Source organism: Lactuca saligna, chromosome 8 (assembly GCF_052625555.1).
Source record: "Lactuca saligna cultivar CGN05327 chromosome 8, ASM5262555v1, whole genome shotgun sequence".
Taxonomy (NCBI): Eukaryota; Viridiplantae; Streptophyta; class Magnoliopsida; order Asterales; family Asteraceae; genus Lactuca; species Lactuca saligna.
This window is the reverse complement of record NC_136424.1, coordinates 38,172,137-38,184,163: the sequence shown is the minus strand read 5'-3', so window position 1 is coordinate 38,184,163 and position 12,027 is coordinate 38,172,137. Positions and strand designations below refer to the sequence as shown.

Sequence of the window (12,027 nt, the reverse complement as noted above, 5' to 3'; positions counted from 1 at the left end):
GATCTTTGTTACTTGTGCACAATGTAATAACACCTTTTTTATTAACTACCATAGTGTTGATTCAACTTCTTCCACTATTTTAATCCCCTATCATTCTTCAAAAACCAACCTTTTGTATGTTCAACAACATCGACACAAAGACAAAGGTAAAGTGATAATTATAAGGAATACTACATCCACCAATAAAATACCAAACTAAAACTAAGGATAAGATAAATCTTCTTTTAACACAAGGTTTATTGGGATTTTTTTATAACTTTTTAATGCATATACAAGCTACATATAAGAACTTAGGGTTTGTATGGAAAGTATGATTCATGCAAACAAAGATAAGCAAACTTACCCTAATCCACTAGCAAATTTGGTGAGTGAAACTGTATACCACTCCTATGGTGCATACAGCCATTGCAGGATTGGCCACTCCAATCCGTTTCCCTAGAGAACCTTACAACATTAATCAAAATCAAAACATGCAAATTTACAAACTTGAATCATAATAAATAAAAACAATCATAAAACATAAGATGAAAAACAAAATCAAAGATATAGTTGTCACATTTAAAAAATAAAAACCCTAACTGCATTTGTTCTATTTGTTGTCCCACTACAACCACTTCCCTAGCAGCATGTGCAGTCAAACTCCATCTAATTGTCCTTGCAAAACCAAACAAACATACATGTAAATGACACGCTACAAACCTGGTATGCTAACTAAAAAGAAAATAAAAAAATTAAATAAATAAACTGGTTTGTTTCCATTTTTTGCAATAAAATGGTTTTAAGTTGGTTTGTTGACATCTTAAAGACACTAAAAATAGTTTGTTTCTTAAAATAGTCTCATACCTTTTAAAATAAGGTTGTTATAATAACATCTATGAAAATAACTGAACATAATCATCTAGTTTCCTTTATGGTCTTCATCCATCTGAATATATTATTCCTGAGGATGGTAGCATCTTCACACAATCTAGAATAACCGGTCCATTTTACAATGTTATAAGCTCCATCCCTATGTAATGAATAAACAAATATAGACTTTACCAATTTCTTCAACTTCATGAGCAGCAATTCTGAGGGCACGTAAACAAAAAGAGCTTAATGAAATTAGGAACAAGAAAAGTATATTGATTCATGAACACAGGATCAAGAAAAGCACAACTGAAAGAAGATCGATTATTCCAAGGAAATTTGATTAAGATAAGAGATTTACATTTGAAAGAATGGGGAGACAGTTGTCATCATTAGGGCTTGATCCATCTACAAAGCAAATGGTCACTCCACTATTATCATAATAAAAATAATAGTTAAAAGGCCTTAGAAATATAAAATGGTACAAGTACATTGTGTTTTCACTATTTTACCCTTTTCCCTCATTTGGAAACATATTGCCTTTATTCATCATCATACATTCATACCTGATTAGTCAACTGATTTTTGAATTTTTCTGGATGTAATTTCCTCTCACAATGAAACACATACGATACTTGAGCCGCCATCCTTAAATATAAAAAATTTCTTAACACTTTTATTTATAGCAAAACCCTTGGAAGTTTCAATAATTTTTATTAAAATATTGTGTAACACCCATACATCAGGGCTAGTCAATTTAGAGACGATAAGCGTCAAAAATGACTTTTTGATAAAAGATTATTTATAATGAATAATCTTAACTAAGTTCTAGTATATGTTACAAGGATTCCGTACATATAAAGGACGCCGAAATCCGAGTTTTAACGAAGAAGTTATGACCTGTCGAAGTTTCGCGACAAAACCGGCACAACACAGCGCGATGTAAAAAGTGAATTTATGTTAGAGCGATATTTAGCCTTATCAATCTAAATGAAATTCATAGAATACGTTAAACCCTGAGCGTGCATAAAAAGAACGTCCAAATCTGACTTCGTATGAGGAAGTTATGATTTTTCTAAGTTTCAACTTAGCAGTATGCAGCCTGAATACTCGATTTAAGACCGAGCGGTTTTTAGCCGAAACAATCTAAACGAGAATCGAAGATCTCGTTAATTGTAATGAAACGATAAAAAGATAGGCGAAAACGGACGTCCTATGAAGAAGTTATGAATTTATAACGGAGTTTTCCTGTCCCGGCCTACTAAAAATAAATAATAAAAATAAATTCAAAATTAGCCGACGGAGTTTAAACGAAAGTTGTAGAGTGTAGTCTCACCTACGCACGGATATAAACAACATCAAAAACAGAGTTCGTATGAAGAAGATATGAATTTTTGAAATTTATTAAATATTTCCAATATTAAATTTAAATATAAATTTTCGATATTATCCAAGGGGGCAGTCACCGGGCTTATCCAGGTTACGCCCAGCGTAACCTAAGATTACGCCCAACGTAAGTCGTGAATCCAGACCCTATAAAAGGGAGTCGAGTGCAGCCGATTCATTTGCTCATTTCTCTTCTTTCTCTTGCGTTTTTGCATCATTTTTCGTGCAAGAATTATCCTGAAGCCCCGATATCATTCCCGAGCCCCGAATCAAGTGCCGAGGCCCCGAAGATCCCGAGAAGTGAAATTCCCGAGCCGAAGCTCTGCCCGTGAGGAGCCCAGTTTTTGTGAAGATCTTCCAGATCTACCGAAGAATACTACTTTTACAAGCCGTAGTGCTGTCCGATCATCTTCGGATCAAGTGAGTGTATAGTTACTTTCTTCTAACACATAAATATAAAGTATTAGCTATGAAATACGTGCTATCTGTTATATATTAATTGTCTATTTGAGATGGGCTTTGAATTGATGTTTTTATACGGGTGTTAAATGATTTAAATTGTGCTTGTATTTATATCTACAAAAATGTTGGGTAGAACATGAGTAGATGGAATAGTTGGTGACGATGCAACTTCGTTCCTATTAAGTAAAGCTTTGGTAACGATGCGACTTCGTGGCTATTAAGTAAAGCTTTGGTGACGATGTGACTTCGTTCCTATTGAGTAAGCTTTGGTGACGATGCGACTTCATGCTTGTTTGATAAACCTTGGTGACGATGTGACTTCGTGCCTGTTATGTAAACCTTAGTGACTATGTGACATAGTGCCTTTTGTATAAACCGTGGTAGAAAATGGACCTTGTGCCAATTACTTAAGTAAATCCTTAGGAATGAATGAATGAAGGATAGTGGATTCTTAGGGTAAACCCCTGTGAAAAGAAAAGGAGATATGGGGATGGGTATATGGGTTGATTGTTTGATAATTGAATATAATAAATGTATTATTGTGGGTTGAAAACCCTATATGCTCACCAGGCTCCCAAGCCTGACCCACTCAGTTTTCTTTGCATTACAGGCAATGGCACAATGGTATAAGTTGGTGGACTGGACGAGAGATTTTAGATTATAGATCAGTAGTTATAAATAACTGTTGTAAGGTTTATTTTATATTGTTTATGCTTTTGGTCTGTATCGTACATGACATCCCGATGTTTTATTATTTAATGAAAATACATTCTCTTTGAGAAATGTTTTGATAAATGGTTATCATATTTTTGTTTTTGGGAACAAATTCCGCAACAGTTTTCTTTAAACGATTACTCTGATTTTAAAAATAAAGCGTAAACAAATCGGTCTTTTCTGGCCGTGAAATTTGGGGATGTCACATATTGAGACTTACCCATGATGAAAGAAAAAAGTATAATGGAATACTGTACAATATTAAGTTCATATGTATCAAATACACGATTAAATGCATGTAAAGAATGTGGCAACTCCAAGGGGGCAATGCGATCACAAGACCCTTCTTTTGGGGAAGATTTCATCCTCATAAGAATATGTCAGCTGTCCATTATGTGGTGAAAGTGAAAATGTGAAATCAATTATAATAAAATTTTATGATGTATAATTAGACATAAATAAAGACAAAAATTGGGATTAGGGATTACTTATCAATCTCCATTTATTTTCCTTCAATAACATGCTTCAAGAATTTCAAAACAGATTCACGATCAGTTCCTAGGTAGAGGAGACTACATATAACCACATTATCCCAAGTGAAGTTGTAGACGCAATACATCTTGCACCACGACAAATTAAACTCACTCAGCATTGTTAATATAACATCAAACAACTAGAAGATCATAGTTGCACTCATCAAAATTCTACAATATCTTATTTTCTTTGTTTCATCACGGTTTCTTTACAAATGATGAAAAATTGGGCACAAACATATAACTTGGAAGAAAAAGGATTTTTATCATCTAAGAAAGTGAGCAGCAAAGGAATCTCTCTTATCCAAATAATATCAAACTCTGAGCCACTTGTTTCATTTGAGGAGGATAACCATATGTTTTTCTGTAGTTGGACACAATATCAAACTCCGTAGAACACCTGGTATCTAACGTTTGTTGTTTTCTTCTTTATATATGAACTCAACTTACTCTCCACAGTTTGTAATAATAATAATAATAATAATAATAATAAAAATAATGATAATAAAATATGTACACCTTTTCAACAAACACCAATAAACATAGACTAAGAGGAGTGGTGGCATTCTTGGCACCTAACCACATAAGTATTTTTAATGCCACATCATTTTTTTTTGTTTAACACTTACACCTAAAATTTTGTAAGGAGTGGTAACACTCTTAGCACTCATTTTTTTGTATTTTATTTTTTCTAATTTAATTTAATTGCTATATTTTAATAAATATATTTTTTCTATTTATTTTATGTAATTTAATTTAATTACTTTATTTTAATAAACAAATAATTTTTATTTAATACATAAAAAAAACACACTTTGTTATTAAAACATGATTTAATACATAAAGAAAACACGCTTCATTATTAAAAATCACTTCATAAAAAAAATACACACTACAGCAAAGGGCCTTCCTCCGAATATTGGCCTTCCAATTAGTCTTCTGGTGGAATATTTAGATCAAGATTGTCCATCGTCCAAAGATGATCGGTCAAATGGCGACGAAGATCGGTATGAATTACTGCACTCCGAATTATCCTCAATCTTTGCATCCATTCTTGACCACCATATTCTAGTGGTTGTGTCTCCGGAATGACTTCATTCTCGTCGTACTCACATATCGCGTTTCCTTCATGTTCTAATATCATATTATGCAATATGATACATGTATACATCACCTCTGTCATATTAGAAATATCACGAAACATGGATGGTTTTGCAACTATTTGCCAACGCTTTTTAAGTGCTCCAAACGCTCGTTCAATATCTTTTCTTGCTTTTTCTTGAACTCTCTTAAATGGCTCTCTGAGGGTCATCCGAACTTGACAAACTTTTAATGAAAACAGAAAGGTCAGGATAGATCCCATCCACAAGATAGTACTTAAATTTGTATTCTGTTCCTCGCAATACAAATGACGAATCTGTGGCAGTATCGTCATACACTGTGTTGAATATTGGTGAATTATTGAGAATATTAACGTCATTAAGCGAACTGGCACTACCGAAAAAGGCAAGCCAGATCCACAAATCTTGTGACGTTACAGCTTCAAGTACGACCGTGGGATAATGATAATTGCCCTTTGTGTATTGTCCTTGATATGCGTTAGGACACACATTCCATCTCTAGTGCATGCAATCTAAACTTCCTAACATCCCAGGCAAACCATGGACATTTCCATGATGAGAATACAATGGTTGTATGTGACAAGTAGTAGGCCGACCGAAATATCGTGGACCATACAACGACATGACAACTATGCAAAATTCATGAAGACTATCTCGGGCAGTACGTGCAGACATTCTAAAACTCTCGTCTAGTACATCAGGGGGGTGCCATATGCTAACATACGAAATACGGCAGTACATTTTTGAATTGGATCAAAGCCTAATGTACCTCTTGCATCTGCACGTTGTTGCATATACTCAGACACTGAAGTCACACCTTCTACAATACGCATAAACAAATCTTTATGCATCCGGAACTGTTTGCGGAAATAATATCCTTCAAAGAGAGCATTCTCGTCAAGACATGATTCTTTGGTGAATTGAGAGAGAATGTTTGTGAGAGATATGATTTTTTTTGTGTAAATTGGTGAGAGTGTGTTTGATTTATAGTATTTGAGTGTATATATATATATATATATATATATATATATATATATATATATATATATATATATATATATATATATATAATGTTTTGTATTTTATTTGCATGCATGCAAAGTGAAACATGAAAACTGTGAAACATGCAAAGTGAAAAGTGAAAAGAAAAGTTGTATGCATGCAACCACTAGTAACCAAGGAATCTTTTTTCTTTAAACTCGCTAAGCACTGGATGACTAGAACATGGCGAGCCCCCTAGTGAGAGCTAGGGGGCGGTGTTTCAATGTATTTGGCATCCTTGGCACTTGGCTTGGCACCTTCCACTCCACATAGCCTTATAAAATAAAACTTAATCAAATTAATGATTATATTGTCATATCTTTTTCTTCAAAGTGAAACACGAGATCATATCTTACACTGAAACCACTTGATCTTTCTTCAAAGTGAAACCACGTGATGAAATTAAGCACAATGATTGGTTGCTCTATTTAGGATCGTATCATGAAACAAGTCACGTCACAAAATATGCAAGTTCAGCTGCCACATCAATTTGTGAAGTATCTTTTCTTCAATATATTCACAAACAAAATAGAAAATATATCAATTTAGAGAAGCTTAAAATCCTTCTAGACTTCAAGTTCTAGAAAATGAATATAATATCATAGTACTTGAAATCACATGTTCAAATAAAAAGGCGCTAATATTAGAGAAGATAAAGTTGAAGTTGGGATAAATGAAAAATACATAAGAAATTCATTTGTAGAAAATAGAAAAGCGATTAGCTAAACATCAAAAATGGGAAATAGTGATGAAAAAAACTATACTTTTACATCGGAGATGAGAGAAAGCAAAACCAAAGATATCCCACGTAACAATTTCCCAAAGTGAACAATTTTACTGTGTGGGAGAAAGGAGAATCCTCTGATATGCATGAAAATGGATTGCTAGGCGCGAGAATCCTCAATTTTTGGCAACTGGTGTGGGAGAAAGGAGAAATGGTCGTGGTTCTCTGATTAAGGATTTTTTTTTTTCATATTTAACTAAGAGAAGTAGTGTAAGGGTAGAGATTGGGTAAAGACATCGGTCGGAGACATTTTCTTGTGGAAGGTCGGAGAATTGGTGATATTGCAATTTTTTTTGTGGGAGAAAAGAGCATTAGCGATGATATTAGGGTTTGTTGGGTATTAGAGAGAGAGAGTGTGTGTGTGTGTGTGTGACACACACACACATAGAGAGAGAGAGAGAGAGAAAGATAGAGAAACGAACGATGGAAATAAGGTAGTGGATAACTTGGCGACCTTTGAAACTTTTGGGATTTTCGTTTCCCCCCACCTGCAAAAAGAAGATAATGTTTGTTTTATTAAGAACATATAAAGCAACATTTCTACACGATACCCATTTTTAAATAAGTGACCTCCGTGTTAATTAATTTTTTTGTTGGACATTAATTTTAGGGCATGAAAAAATACATGTCCTCTGTCCTTCAAATTTTGAAAAGCATATATTATTTTTAGGACACGCAACAAATTTGTTTCCTAAATCGGTGTGTGTCATTGTCCGTGTGTCATTAAATGGCTGTTTTCTTGTAGTTATCATTGTGTTTAGAAAGTTATTCCTGCTTCGACTTACAGTCGGGTTGTAGCTAGCAACCATAGGTAGGGGTGTCAACCCCGTAGAGATCTATACATATATTTTCTACTTACTTAAGATTTAACGATAATAGGCTGGGAGCTAGCTGAAAATCTATTAGCATCTTGATGAATTGTGTCTCCTCTAACTCTAGTTGTGGGGCCTCCCTTGGTCGGTCGTATTGTTATTCGTGGTGTATTTATATGTTTTGGCTTATTGTATATATTATTTATCTAATATGTATATATATATATATATATATATATATATATATATATATATATATATATATATATATATATATAATTAGTGTGTTTTGCGTAGCTGAGAATTTGGGCAGAGTAAAACTAGGTACTAAGCTTATCTAAAGGGTGGCTAAGATAACAAGTTACAACGTTTACTAGGAACTAACCAGTGTGGCAACTATTTATGATCTTATCTATCATAGTGATTTAGCATAACAACTAGGAATAGTATTAGCTAAAGAGTTTGGGAAGTGTATCTATTGGACATAATCTCATCCTAATGTTATCAACATAATTATCTACTTATAATTAGTAATAATTATGTAAAGTTGCAATTTTGACGTGTACCCCCCCCCCCCCTCCAATGTTTGAAATTGGGACCATGGAATCACCTGTAATCAATAAAACCATTGATGTATGGTAGAAAAACTACAAGTCCGACACTAGAGAGGCCCTCTGAAGTCATTGTCGTTAATTTTAAGAGACATAGACAGAGAGAGGGAGAGAGAGAGAGAGAGAGAGAGAGAGAAAGAAAGAAAGAGAGAGAGAGAGATATAGATAGAGAGAGAGAGAGAAAAAAAAAGAGAGAGGTGTATGTTAAGATGTGAGAAAGGATTAGTCGAGACTTGCTATTTATAAGGGTTTTAGGTTTTACGTCGCGTGTCGTACAAATTTACATGAACCGTATGATACTACCACGTGTCGACCTCTCAGCATGCTACATCATCCCATATCTCAACGTATCGGGTTTGATAATTAAAAAGAAAAAGAAGTTTTCGCATGTTAAGGGAAAAAAACCAAGGTTGGATCTTCCAATTAAGGCCTTCAAAGAAAATTCCAACTCTAAGATTGTGCGTAACATTGGCCCAATAGAACTTTTTTTTTGTTGCTTTTACTACTAAGAGAAGGGTCACTAGAGATGTAACTGTCCTAAATGCCTTGAGAACGTTAAGAAGAATAAATCCAAGGGTGTTGGCTCATCAAGTATTTTTATGATTAAAATTCATATTATGTCAACTTCTAATTCTTGGGTTCTTCATACGGGATGTAGTACTTATTTTTGCTCGGAGTTATGAGGACTAAAGGAAAGTAGAAAAGCAAAGCATGGGCAGTTAAACCTAATCATGGGTAACGAGGGATTGTACATGTTACGAAGATTGGTGAATTCAAGCTTATGTTGAATAATGTTTTTTCTCTTAGTTTAGTTAATTGTTGTTACTCCCCAAATATTGCACAAACATTATTTTATTTCATGCATTGTACAAAGATGGTTTTGGTTTTTCTTTTGAAAATGAAGTTGGTGAAATTTTAGTTTATAAAAATTGTTCCTTTATTTTTAAAGCTACTCCTTGTAATGATGTTTATGAAAATGTCTTTTGTGCAGGTAACACTAATAATGTAATGTTAAATATTAGTTCTTCTTATCCTAACGTATTGGATAATTCATGTTTGTGGCATTGTTGACTTGCACAAGTAGACAAGAAAAGCAACGCTAAGCTCCCAAAGGGTGAGATCTTATAATCGTCCGACTTATAGTCAAATGATGTATGCAAGTCTTGCTTACTTGGCAAGATGACTAAGGCACCATTCCTAGGAGACAGTAAACGATGTAAGGATTTGTTGGAATTAATTCGCACTGACGTATATGGACCGTTCAAATCTTCAACAAGGCATGATGAATGTTACTTTGTGACTTTTACTACTAATTTTACTAGATATGACTACATCTACTTAATGAAGCACAAGTCAAACTTTTGATGGGTTTAAAAAATTTCACTGGAAATTGAAAACCAACTGGGGAAGAAGATCAAGATGCCCTAATCCGATAGGAGTGGAAACTATTGGATTCTTTACTTCATTGATCATCTAAAGGATTGTGAGCTCATCTCACAATTTTCTATACCTAGAACACCACAACAAAATGGTTTGTTGAGAGAAGAAATTGAAGACTACTTGATATTGCTCGATCAATGATGACTCGAGCTATGTTTCCAATAACTTTTTGGGGTTCCGCTCTAGAAACAACTAGTTAATATGTTAAACCTCCTAGTAACTAAGACGGTCGCAAAGACACCATCCAAAACGTGAAATGAGAAACCTCCAAGTCTTGCACATTTGAAAATCTCGAGTTGTGAAGTTTTTATGTGCTTTAAAAACCCCGCAAACCTTGTTAGGCGTGACTCCGGTTCCCTTATTTTGTTTTTTTTACTATTTCTGGCAATTTAGAAAATGAATGTTCTTACATGATTTATGTTGAAACGCCATTGTCACAAAGATGCGGTGAGGTAAATTGAAAAAAGAGGTTAAGAAGGTTTTTTAGTCATCATAGGTAGGAGAAGAAAAAAAGTAGTTTATAAGTAAGAAGGGTTGTAAGACTTGTAAAACACATCGAATTAAAGCTTTCCTGTGCATGTGAAAATGGGGAGCAAATGCGCACCGAATGACTTCAGCTCATTGAACTTGTGTGTGAACATACATCGTGTTGATAAATATGCACCACCAGTTGACTATAAAAGTTTAAGGATATTTTGGGCATGTTTGACACGGAGCTTTTAGAAGCTTCTAACTTTTAGCTTTTGATAAAACGTTATAGTTTAAACAAAAAGCTTCGTTTGACAGTATGAACGTTTAGCTTTTAGTTTTAACAAAACGCTCCGATTTTAAAAGCTACTTCATGTAGCATTTAACAAAACGCTCATGAGTTTTTGAAATCAATTTCCATAATTACCCTTAAAAATATATTTATATATTTATTTATTTTTAATCAATTGTCCTTGTATGTAATTTTATATATTTTAAAAGCTTCCAACTACCTTTGCCAAATATTCATATAACAAATAATAGCTACAACATCCCGCTACCAGCTATTTATTACACGCTCCTAGCTAATTGCTACCCGCTTCCAGCTAAGAGCTACTTTTGCCAAACACACCATTTTGCAAACGTTGAACCCTGTGAGACAGTTAAGACACACCATAAACACATCATTTGCTTATGAATACTATCCTCTTCTATCCTATACTCGCAATTTCCTAGTGTCGTAATTAAATTCCAAACATTAGAAAGGTTTGGTTGGTTTCGAAGAACCTATTTTAATTGTTGTATAATGAGAAACAATCATTTGATTGCGAACATATTTATTTTAATAACACTACATAAAACACATGCCTCATAATTTCAAATCACATATTTTTTAATTATTATTATTTTGTTGTATATTCCCATAATAGTTTCTAATATAATATGTGTTAAAATATGGTTTAGTGGTACTTGGAAATCTGAGAATCGGGATAATCACTTTCAAATCGAAGTATTTGGGTGATACTTCCAAATCTTCAACTAGATAAGATTCAGATAAAATCAGAGAGAAAAAAAAGAGAGAGTGAGATGGTGTAATTTCGTGAGTACCAGAAAAGTGACTAAAATTGGTTATAAACCTTCCTTATTTGAAAAACTGTCAAAACTGTTATATAACAGTTTTTTTCAACAGTAAAAATTGTCATAAGTCTAGGTTTTGTATAAAGATTAATTCAAAGTCAAAACCGAGTCAAATATTCAAAATTTGGATTTTCGACCCCAGCCAGGGGCAGAGCCCCTTGGACCCCGCCAGGGGCTGCTGCCCCTTGGACCCCGCTCGCAGGATGGCTGCCCCCGGACCCCCGTTCGTTCAGGGGCTTCGCCCCTAAATGACAGTATACTTTAATACTTGATCAAAATTAAACCAGTGTGTACTCCACACATTCTTTACTTGTTTAATATTTCTCAAGATCATTCAACAAAGTAATCCATATTACACTTAAATAACATTGATTATAACAAATCACCAACAATATGTAAATACATGTTTACATTAGTTGAATTTGTGGATATACGTGGAAGCATGGCAAACACAAATACATGTATAACACAATAACACAATTTACTTCGATTATTTTGAATTTAGTACCTGATACCTATCATTTATGTTTACATCATACATCCATAAAAATTGGGTGGTTGTGCTTGAGTCGTACCAGATAAAAATCTCATACATTTCTAGAGGTGGGATTGCACCTAACTACTACTACTTCTGTTGGATCTACACTTGGTCCTAGAAATAGGGACAAA

The 12,027-nt window shown here is 33.9% G+C and overlaps 1 protein-coding gene across 1 annotated transcript; it reads right to left on the bottom strand.

Annotated features, from left to right (window-relative positions):
• Positions 1-4,875: 4,875 nt before the first annotated feature.
• LOC145009562 (uncharacterized) lies at positions 4,876-5,256 on the bottom strand. The gene has a single exon (XM_078968237.1). It carries the CDS (start codon positions 5,254-5,256, stop codon positions 4,876-4,878), a length of 381 nt encoding a protein of 126 aa, XP_078824363.1.
• Positions 5,257-12,027: the final 6,771 nt, after the last annotated feature.